This window comes from Mastigoproctus giganteus, chromosome 9, assembly GCF_048544385.1.
Source record: "Mastigoproctus giganteus isolate SK-2022 chromosome 9, ASM4854438v1, whole genome shotgun sequence".
Lineage (NCBI taxonomy): Eukaryota > Metazoa > Arthropoda > Arachnida > Uropygi > Thelyphonidae > Mastigoproctus > Mastigoproctus giganteus.
In genome coordinates this window covers 68,606,292-68,618,692 of record NC_143583.1, presented here as the reverse complement: position 1 = coordinate 68,618,692, position 12,401 = coordinate 68,606,292, and the positions used below count along the sequence as shown (strand labels likewise).

General features: G+C 35.5%; 1 protein-coding gene across 1 annotated transcript in view; it reads left to right on the top strand.

Moving 5' to 3' along the window:
- The window catches only part of LOC150080422 (toll-interacting protein-like), a 99,615-nt gene that overhangs the window by 19,198 nt on the left and 68,016 nt on the right, over positions 1-12,401 (top strand). The window contains exon 3 of the mRNA XM_090381275.1: positions 11,461-11,594. Within this exon, the coding sequence (XP_090237401.1) occupies positions 11,461-11,594 (134 nt within the window). The remainder of the gene's footprint in view (positions 1-11,460; positions 11,595-12,401) is intronic.

The following is a 12,401-nucleotide window of genomic DNA, read 5'->3' as shown; positions in this document are numbered from 1 at the left end:
CTTGGGTTCAGATCACTCCTGATCTGTGAAAATCTTTGTTGGTCTGTACACAGTCCACTAGTTAGTGACCCCTGATATATAGTTTTGCATTTGGCTGTGTTGCTGCCTCTCTAAAGGCCTAGGTATGTGGCTTTCCCTAACAATTGAACATGGATGACAGTCACTGTATTAAGTGCTGAAAGTGAAGACGTGTATCTGGTTGTGTCACCTTGTTATCTTGTCTTTCTTATTGCATTGTCAATATTTTCGTTTTTATGTTGAATAAATGGAAAATGAAATTTCCGTTTTTTTTTTTTTTTTACATATTTTATTGGTATAATCATTGTTTTTTCCCTATCCCTCAATTTTCTATAGGGCTTTAGTCATGCCAACTACAATTTTGCCAAGTGCAATATTTTTCAGGAGTATTCCCCCATTACTAGCAATTTTGGAGCCTTATAGATCTAAACTTATGGCTATAATGGCAAACTGAATTTGTTTGCACACATGAGATGTGTGCTCCTTTTATGTACTCACTTTGGCTTGTAATTATAGCTACGTACACAATCAGGCATTCACCTTTTAATTTTCATATTGGTGATCATTAACTTGGCAGGTAATTTCAAGGTTTAAAAGTTTATTTTTAATGGATTTTTTTATTAATTTAGAAAGAGGTTTTGCCATCCAATTACTGATCCATTTGTAATTGGATCAGTAATTGGATGGCAAAGATTTGTGTTCATTTGTAAAGCAGTAGTTTAAAAATAAGAAGAGAATGTCAATGAACTAATACCTGCTTCTGGAATCAGAATTGTGTGAGATTCTTTTGCTCTTCTTTTGGTAAAAATCAGAGGCATTAATCAGAATATATTTGATATTTAAATATATTGAAAGTTGATTTGCCAAGGCAGAAGAATGGTTGGTTCGGCAGAACTTAGAAGAATTGACACAAATGTCGATGAAATTTGGGCCACTCTTCATAGGAAATAGAAATGGAAAGTAAGGTTAGTTATTACAAATATAATATGAACAAAAAAAAAAAGAAAAAAGCAGGATAGTTGTTCACAGGGCTGGTTAATGAATTTAAAACATGGCATTTATCAGACAGCTTGAAGTCCATGGTGAAAAATTAAGTGGAGGCTAATCGGCAGTCACATTTACTGCAAATTTTTATGATTTTTGTGATCTCATTCCCTTAACAAATTTATAATGATGACAAGTCTAGCTTATTTTTGAACATTCTTTCTACAAAATGCTTCCTGCACAAAATTTAAAAACAAGTGTAAGTTGAACAAAGAAAGGATAACAATGGCATTTGTAAAAAAAAAAAAAAAAAAAAAGGAGAGGTACTCATAAATTGAAGCTGGCTATTTTTGGGAAAGCAAAGAAACCCAGGTCTTTCAAAGGGAACAGTATTAAATTTTTTCATGACTATCATAAACCAAACAAATTTTGAATGAACCACGATGTTTCTGATAGCTGGTATTTTTAATAAATTTAAAAATACCAGCCATCAGATATCTCACCCTAATCCATTGGATTTCTTGAAAATGCCTTGCTTGTCCATTGGAGTCAGAATATTCATATATAAAAAAAAAAAAAAAAAGGTAAAGTGCAGCCATTATCAACCCACTGCAGGATGGAAGCCTCCTCAACAATTCATGCTGAGGGAAATGGACCATAATCTGCCACGCTGGTCCAGTGCGGGTTGGCAGATCGACCGTATTCAGCAGTTAGGGGCTTGAACCCCGGTCTACTCAAAGAGCGTGTGCTACTGCACTCCCGCTCCTGACCACTCGGCTACAGAGGCCTATATATTCATATATCATATACTTTCATATGTAACTTCCTGAATACAGCCCATCAACCAAGGAATTGTTGAGTGTTTGTAGAGATAATATCAACAAAAATTTCTTTGTTTCATTGCAAAGGAAGACAACAATAAAAAAAGATGTTAAAAATGTGGACATTAAAAATGCAATATTTTCTGTCAAGAATGACTAGAATGACTTATCACTATCACTTGCTATTTGAGTGGTCATTGGAAAAAATATCAAACCAAAATTCAAGAGAGCAAGATGTGGAAATGGAAAGAGAATTAGTGTTGGGTCCTCTTCTATATCTAATTATCATAAATGAAATTAATGAGGGTATCCAAGATAAGCTGTCAAAGTTTGCTAATGATTTGAAGGTGGCAAGTGTGGTTAATAACCTGAGCCAGGCCATGTTGCTTCAAAAAGACTTGGATTGGTTGCTTATGTGGTTGAAAAAATGGCAACTAAAGTTTAATGCTTCTTAATATGTTTATGCATTTGGAAAACAGAAATCTTGGAGTCATATTGTTGTTGTTGTTATTTGGTTTGCAACTAAGGCCATATTGCTCCGGGGATATCTTGGAGTCATGTAAATGTTAGGAGGAGAGAAGCTGAAAGGGATTAAAAAAAAAAAGACTTTAGGTGTTATGATTCAGTATGATATGAAAAAAAATATAGAACTTCTTGAGAGGGTTCATAGAAGGGCAACCAGATTGGTGATAAATGCAAAGTGATGCACTTATGATAAATGGCCAAGAAGGTGTGGACTGCAAAGTTTGACAACTAGACATCTAAAGGGAGAACTAATTGAGGTGTATAAGGCAAGAATCTCTGAGTACGACCAGGCTGCCATGCACGGAAATTGAACTTGGCCTGTTATAACGTACGATCACTCATCGGTGAAGACAGGATATTAGAGCTGGAAAAGGAATTAGAAAATGTGAATTGGAATATCATTGGTTTGGCTGAAACAAGAAGAAGAAATGAATCACTTATAAGTTTATCAAGTGGAAATCTGCTGTACACCAATGGAAACAGTGAAAGGAGTGAAGGTGGAGTTGGGTTTCTGGTCCATAAAGATTTTAAAAACAACATTTTGGAATTCAAAAGTACATCACCAAGGGTGTCAAGACTAATACTCAAGATTTCTAAGAGGTACAAGCTAAAGATTATAATGATTTATGCACCAACATCGAGCCATGATGATGAAGAGGTTGAAGAAATGTACACCGAAATTGAGAGTCTTCTAGATGAGCAGAAAACCCACTACACTATTATTATGGGGGACTTCAATGCTAAGGTTGGAAAAAGGCAAAACAGCACAGAAAGAGGAACTATAGGAAATTTTGGAATTGGTGAAAGAAATAAAAGAGGTGAAAGACTTGTGGAATTTGCAGAATCTCAAGGAATGTCAGTAATGAACACTTTTTTCAAGAAAAGGGTGAACAGAAAGTGGACATGGAAGAGTCCAAATGGATTAACAACTAATGAAATCGACTTCATCCTCACTAACAGAAGATATATTGTGAATGATGTTACCGTCCTGAATAAGGTAAATGTTGGAAGTGATCACAGAATGGTAAGATGTACACTTGATATAGATGTAGGACAGGAAAGGAAAAAACTGACTCGAGTAAATAATACAAAGGTCTTTGAAATAACAGAGGAGGAGAAAAAGCAGTATGTACTGGAACTTAAGAACACGTTTGAGCTTCTGCAGACTGCTCAGGACCAAGATATTGATGAGGAATATTACAACTTTCTGAAAGTGATAAAGCCCAAGAAACCTATAGGGAAACAGAAATCCAAAGAAGAAAAAATTAGTCAAGAAACACTTGTCATGATGAACCAAAGACGACAAATGAAGAGCAAGAAAAACACTGACAGGGAGAAAATTGAGTATACTGAGTTATGCAAAGCCATTAGAAAGAGACTCAGAGAGGACATAAGAAGATTTAACACAAGAAAAGTAGAACAAGCATTAAGGGAAAACAAAGGATTTAAATCAGCAGCCATGAGCAATAATACAGAAAGACAAATGGTACTGAAACTGAAGAATAGCGATTGTATACTTATAAACAGCAGAGAAGGCATAATTCAAATAGCAGAAGACTACTATAGAGAACTATACAAGGAGCGAGGGAATGATACCAGCAGTGGGGAAGATGGATTGCAAAGTAGCAACACATACGACATACCCGATATTCTTCCTGATGAGGTAGAACATGCATTGAAGAAAATGAAGAATCGGAAAGCCCCGGGGGAAGATGAAGTTACTGTAGAGTTGTTAAAATTGGGAGGAAGAGACATAACACAAAAACTGGCAAGGCTCTTCACAAAGTGCATTAGAAAAGGTGTGATGCCTAAGCAGTGGAATAATGCAATCATAGTTTTGCTGCATAAGAAAGGAGATAAATCAGAAATTGGCAATTATAGACCAATTAGCCTGTTATCCCATATCTACAAGTTGTTCACAAGGGTCATTACTAACAGATTAGAAAGAATACTTGATGAGAATCAACCGAAAGAGCAAGCTGGCTTTAGGACGGGATTCTCAACTATGGATCACCTTCACGTAATATCACAGCTAATGGAGAAAGCAAATGAATATAAAACACCATTATGCCTGGCATTTGTGGATTATGAAAAGGCATTTGACTCCATACAGCATAAGGCAATGTTTCGGGCACTGGAAAGACAAGGCATAGATACTCCATATATTATGATTTTGAAGAAAATATATGAGAGTGCTACATCCTTTATTAGACTAGACAAAGACAGTAGCAAATTTAAAATCGAGAAAGGAGTTCGACAAGGAGACACAATATCTCCGAAGCTGTTTACTGCTGCCCTTGAGGAAGCTTTCAGAAGATTAGACTGGTCGCAGAAAGGAGTCAATGTGAACGGAGAGTACCTAAACCATTTACGATTTGCAGATGACATTGTGGTCATAAGCCACGATCCCAAAGAATTAGAGGAAAATCTTAATCAGTTATGCACAGTTAGTAAGGATTTTGGACTAAAGATGAATATGGCTAAAACAAAAGTAATGATGAACAAGTATGCCACGGAAAGGGAAATAATTATTGATGGAGCAGTAATTGAAAAGGTGGAGTCATATACTTATCTGGGACAAGTTATTAGCTGTAATAATGATAAATGGCTGGAAGTCAAGAGAAGGATAAATTTTGGATGGATAGCATTCAGGAAATATAGTCACATACTGAAGAGCAATATCCCAGTTTGTCTGAAACGTAAAATAATGAATCAATGTATACTCCCCACCATGACTTATGGAAGTGAAACTTGGGCGCTCACCAAAAGAATGGAAGAGAAGCTAAGAACTACACAGCGAAGAATGGAACGAATTATATTGGGAATCAGACTGTTAGATAAGAAGAGAAACACATGGATTAGGCAGCAAACTCAAGTAAAGGACATTCTTATCAAAACTAAAGAACTAAAATGGTCTTGGGCAGGACACATAGCTCGAAGACATGACGACAGATGGACTAAGAAAATAACAGAATGGTACCCAAGAGGAGCTAGAAGAAAACCTGGAAGACAAAGGCGGAGATGGATAGATGAAATTCATGAGTTTTTGAGTAGTAAATGGATGGCCAGTGCTCAAAACAGAAGGAACTGGAAAGTTGCTGGAGAGGCCTTCATCCTGCAGTGGATTGAAAATGGCTGATGATGATGAAGGCAATGAAGGGATTGGCTGAAATGAATGAGGAAGGGCTGTTCTTCCTCAGGTGAGACACGAACCAGTGTACACAAATATAAAGCTTCAGGGAATAACAGAATATTGGCTCTCGTGAAGTTCACCTGTCTTCAACAGGTTGCCAAATATTGGCACAAGATTCTTCCTAATGTTGTGGAGGCAGTAATCTAAGTATAGGAATAAGATGAATATTCTGTTTTTTTTAATTTTTTTTTTTTTTATGACTGATGCAGAAAAAAAGTTTACTTGCATTTAGTGAAAGATGTGTCCAATTCCAGAATGCCAATGAATCAAATTTTAATTAATCAGTGCTTTGACAGTGATCATAAATGATAAGACTGGTCTGATATGTAACAAACAAACCTTTTTTTTTGGTTGAAAATAAATTATGAGAAAAATAGCAATACTGATGCAGAGCATCCCCCCCCCCAAAAAAAAAAAAAAAAAACTGCAACCAAGGCTCTTTTCAGGTGATGGATGTATTGCTCACATTCTTACAAATGCAGGACTACAATGAACTCATGAAGATCTTATGCTTACCAAAAATTAGAACCAATATATGGAAACAGTTTTGAAATCAAAAAGAACAAAAGTTGATATTAGATTATTTCCTGTAATTTAATTTTATCTTCTGATCTTGTTTTAAAATATGTAAAATTAAGTTATATACAGTATATACAAACCTGAGGGGGCATAAATTCAAATTGAGGAAAGACTGTTATAGAATAGATGTATGGAAATTTGCCTTTAGTCAACGGGTAGTTGATTGCTGGAACAAACTTCCATCTGTCGTTGTGGAAGTTGATAGCTTAAATAAATTCAAGGAAGAACTGGACAAATGTTTAGAGGGAATGGATGTGTGAAATGGTTTTTTTTTTTTTTTTTGCTGATGCTACATAAGATTGTTCTTGCATCACATGCCTCTACTACTACTACATAAATAAATTTCTTTTATAGGTAAGTGTACAAACTGGGCATTTTCTGTGATTAAATTGCTTAATTTCTTTTGCATTTGATTATGTGAATCATTTGAAAAGTTTGTGTGAGTATGGAGGGTAATGGTGCTGTGTTAAAAATTTGTCTTTTTTAATTACAGGTCCTGAAATCAACAAAGTTGTGTGAATGAGGAAAGATGGACAGAATCAGTCATTCAATATTTGTGAAAAAAGGGACTAATGCTAAAGGCAATTCATGAGGATATGGTTACAACATTGAAGAAGGATGCCCCTTCCTATTCTCTGGTTAAGAAAGAAAGAAGAAAGGGCAACAGTATTTAAATGAGAGAGGGAGCACTTGAAAAATGATCGATTCTATGGAAGACTTACAAGACCCATCACTCCAGAAGTTGCCAACAGTGGACATGATTTGGTGATGAATGATAGTTCAGTACATCGTCAGTGTTTTGGGCATTTCATTCTTAATATGTGTACCCCATAATAACAGAGGGTCTCTCTATGAAAAAGGTGTCAGCATGATAGGTTGCAAAGTTGTTGACAGCAGATCAAAATTGCACAACAGTTGTTAAGTCAAGTGAACATTTTCAAGCAGAACCAGATTTCCTTGCAAATTTTGTTACTGTGGATGAGATGTGGGTCCATTTCTTTCAGCCAGTGACAAAGGAGTTGTCATAACAGTGTAAACACACCTCTTCTTCTTCTTCTCCCTCCAAAGACAGGTGAGTTGATTCCTTTTACTGGCAAGGTGATGGCATTGGTTTTTGGGATGCTGATGGAGTGTTGCTTAAGGCCAGTCACAGGGGTATATTATACATACCTTGTGAGAAGTTTGCATGATCATATCAAAGACAAACACCAAGGAAAACTCAGAAAAGGAGCCTTGTTTCAGGACATTGCACCTGCTTACAGGTCTGTTATTGCTATGGCTGCACTGCATGGCTTTGAAAGCTTGGACCATCCCCCACATTCCCAGATCTAGTACCATTGGACTTTCACCTATTTCCTAATATTAAAAAATATGGATGGCATCCATTTTCCCACTCACAGTGATGGCACTGTTGCAGTGGATGCAGCTTCTGGAGGCCAAGAGAAAATTTCTTTCACAGCTGAAATCAACACATTGCAGCATTGTTAGGAAAACTGTATTGACTCCAAAGGAGGTCTGAAAAAGTAACATGTTACTGGACTCCTCAGATAAAATCATTATACTCTGGCCACGAACTTTTCAAATGCCTCATATATTAAAGTAGCACCGCTTAATTTTTAGCACTCACCTCTTGATGAATCCACTTGGATGTGATGAGTTATAGAAGGCACATAGTTAATAAGAGTGAGAGGCTTACTTGCACTAAATCATTACTGTAGTCGTGGTTCAATTTAAATTTAAAAAATTAAACATGAAATTTAAACTCATTAAAATATGCTCTTAAGAAGGGAATGTACATTCCATTCCACAGTTGTCAATTAAAATTGTAAAGGTGGGATAACTTTGAATAGATTAATTATTAATAAAAAGCCAATAGTTGTGCACAAGCAACTTTCGATATTTGTCTTCAGTTAGCTTGTGAGAAGAGGAACGTGAACATTATTAATAAGAAGAGCTAGTAACCGAGATGCAATTCAGAGCATGTGGGAACTTTATTTGTGCCAAGTCCCAAATTTCAAATTTGAGTTCAAATTAAATTTGAACTCAAAAAGGAGATGTCACCCACAGGTTGGTCTCTATTCATAAATAATACATGTATACATGTATAAATAAACAATAATACATGTATTAAGGCCAAGATTAATTATATTGCACATAGACACTCTAAGAAGTGGGATGAACTCACTAAGAAAGATAGAAAGATAAGAAGACAAATAAAATGTCTGTCGTAAGCATCATCTAAGTATCGCGGCATTGTCCAGTTTAGAATACAGTTTTAATTTTGCCATAAGTTGCAATAACTACCCTATTAAAGACACAATAATTGAGATACAGGGCAAACTGGATAACCATCTAGATTATTCATGAAACTAATGCCATTTTTAACTCCCGATTAACTAATAAATCTAATATTAGTCAACAACAACTGGTTGATATTCGGACATTAAAGAAGAATCCCAATATTGTAGTACAAAAGGCAGATAAAGGAGACACCATAGTAATTATGGACAAAAGCACGTATGTTGATAAAATTGTACACATTTTTTCAGATACGACATAGAATAAATGACATTTTTGATATTAATAAACTTAAGAATAAATTAGACATGACACTAAGGAGACTTAGAAGTGATAAACAAATTTGTTTATGCACCCTTCAACAAATTGACATACACAACAATGTTTTCCCTCACATTTTTGGTATTGTTAAACTACATAAATTGGATTATCCTTTACGACCCATTGTTTCGTTTAAACGTTCCGCCTATGTGAATTTATCTGCATTTCTGGTCAAAATCATTTCTCCTCTCATGGGGTTTTCCAAATTTCAAGTGTATAAGACTGAACAAGCACATGAATGTATCAATTCCATTACCATTTCGGATAGCGATATTCTTACATCCCATGACATTTTATCTTTATACACGAACGTACGCATAGAAGATGCTTTACAAGCCTTAACGGAATTATTAACTGCAGATGACACTTTGATTAAATGGACTGGCTTAAATACTAGTAGTATTTTGGAACTAACATTGTTCTTTCTTAAAGCAAAACAATTTCGTTTTCAGGACAAAATTTACGAACAGGTATACGGTCTCCCTATTGGTCTTGGTATATCAGCCCCATTTTCAGAAATTTATTTGGCGTCCATTGAACAAAAAGTGCTTCAACCGTTTCCCTCTAATCTTAGACTTTACATGAGATATACGGATGATATTCTTCTAATTGGTAACAAGGAAACTATCGATGTATTGCTTAACACATTTAACACAATACGTGAGAGATTAAAGTTTACCCTTGAAACGGAAATAGATAATTCAATCAATTTCTTAAACCTTACCATCTATAAAGTTGGCACAAGATTAGGTACCAGGATTTACAGAAAAAAAAACACACACGGGTAAATTTCTACATTTTCATTCTCATCATCCTCTATACGTTAAAGAAGCAGTTCTTTTTAACCAGATACATAATGCTGTTAAATATAGTTATACAGAAGATGATCTTGGTGTTGAACTTAAATCATCATCATCATCAGCCATTTTCGATCCACTGGAGGATGAAGGCCTCTCCAGCAACTTTCTAGTTCCTTCTGTTTAGTGCAATGGCCGTCCATTTACTACCCACAAACTCGTGAATTTCATCTGTCCATCTCCGTCGTTGTCTTCCAGGTTTTCTTCTAGCTCCTCTTGGGTACCATTCTGTTATTCTCTTAGTCCATATGTCATCATGTCTTCGAGCTATATGTTCTGCCCAAGACCATTTTAGTTCTTTAGTTTTGATAAGAATGTCCTTTACTTGAGTTTGCTGCCTAATCCATGTGTTTCTCTTCTTATCTAACAGTCTGATTCCCAATATAATTCTTTCCATTCTTCACTGTGTAGTTCTCAACTTCTCTTCCATTCTTTTGGTGAGTGCCCAAGTTTCACTTCCATAAGTCATGGAAGTCACTTCCATGGTGGGGAGTATACATTGGTTCATTATTTTATGTTTCAGACAAACTGGGATATTGCTCCTCAGTATGTGATTATATTTCCTGAATGCTATCCATCCAAAATTTATTCTTCTCTTGACTTCCAGCCATTTGTCATTATTACAGCTGATGACTTGTCCCAGATAAATATTATTATTATTAGCCATATGGTACAAGGAAGCCTGAGGCTTATGCTGCACCAGCCAAAAAAAAAAAAAAAAAAAATTCCCGAGTTACCCCCTAATAAAGAAAGAAGAGAGGGGGGGGGAGAGAAAGAGAGAGAGAAGTACAAAGGAATCACCAAGAAAGAGAAGAATGATGATATCCAGCTCAGGACCCTGGGTTTGCCAAGCCCATACTCACCAGATGTGAGCCCCCGGAGTTATATGACTCCACCTTTTCAATTACTGCTCCTTCAGTCATTATATCCTTTTCTATGGCATACTTGTTCATCATTACTTTCGTTTTAGCCATATTCATCTTTAGTCCAAAATCCTTACTAACTCTGCATAACTGATTAAAATTTTCCTCTAATTCTTTGGGATCGCGATTTATGACCACAATGTCATCTGCAAATCATAAATGGTTTAGGTACTCTCCATTCACATTGACTCCTTTCTGCGAACAGTCTAATCTTCTGAAAGCTTCCTCAAGGGCAGCAGTAAACAGCTTCGGAGATATTGTCTCCTTGTCGAACTCCTTTCTCAATTTTAAATTTCCTACTGTCTTTGTCTAATCTAATAAAGGAGGTAGCGTTCTCATATATTTTCTTCAAAATCATAATATTGTTGAACTTATCGTTGTGTTGTTGTTGTTGTTGTTTGTTTGTTATTTGGTTTTTAGGAGCATTAGAAACTAAGGCCATATTGCTCCGGGGATATGCGGTGGTCATTCCCTGACCTTTCCGCATCCTCCATATTTGGTGGTGACGGGCTCGAACCCCGGTCTAATCAAGAAGCGTGTGTGATACACACTGCTGCTCCTTCCCACCTGGCTATGTAGGCGCCCCAACTTATCGTTGTGAGGTATTTAAGTTCAACATCGTTGAACTTAAATACCTCACAGAAAAATTCTTAAGAAGTTTTTCCTTGAGGAAGCAGTCACTTCTGAACTTCTTGAACTTCAGTCATTCAAGTTATAAGATACCCTCATGGACAAAGCATCCACACCAATAAACTGTAACATGCAGTGCATATAGGTATATTACACTGATGCATCATTGCTTAAGTTGCCTTTGCAATAGTATAAATAACTCTGTCCAGGTTCTTAGTCTTATAAAGTTCACAGATTCACTATTTTTAATGTAAAAAAAATGGATGGTATCGCAGTCTTTTTTTTTTTTTTTTTTTTCTCTCTATATTTAGGCAAAATTGACAAAGAACTATGGAATGACAAGGATGGATCCATATGTTAGGTTAAGAATTGGACAGACAGTTTATGAGACACATACAGATTATAATGGAGCAAAAAATCCTAGGTGGAACAAGTTGTTTCATTGGTAAGTGGTAATATGCATATTTATGAGTAGATTTATTTTTAAAATCCGGCATTTAGTATATTGCACATGAATTGTGTATATATATTTTGAAAAAGTTGGTTTGCTTTAAAGAACTGTTATTCTTATGTCTGATAAGTCTTTAAGAATATAACACAGCTACAATATATGAGAATAAGTTGGAAGATAAAGAATAAGTGAACAATTTATTTTATATTCTGGTGTAAAAGTTGGTGGGTGTAAAAACTAAAAAAAAATAAAGATATGAAACTTCCTGGAGTAAAAAGAGTAGACTTTTTATACTAGGCTTTTATTTCTTACCTTGAAAAGGCAAAAAATAAAAGTCTACTTATATGCTATGCTTAATGATATGTTCACCCTATAATTCATTTTCCTTTTTTACAGTTAGCTTTCACATCTATATTTTATTACACAACATAGTACACTGTAAAGAAAACAAAAAGCATTTATAGTGCTCCCTCGTGCAGTTTACAAAACTTATTTGCATAGGTGATGAAGTAACACTGCTCTTATTGATAATATATGTGTTCATAGGAGACAGAGGGCTATAGATAGGCCAAGTGACTGTGATGAGTATATTGAGCAAGTATACATGCGAATAGATAGTTAGCCAGCAAATCAGAATGTTTTATCTTGGGAGATTTTAACTTTCTAGATATTGATTGGAACTTGTGGCTTGGCAGCTCACTCAGTAGCAGAATATTTTTAGATTTGCTTTCTATACTCGCTTTCTAGCTGGATTTGCTTTCTATACAAGCATGTCAGGCAATAAGATTTAATAAGACAAAA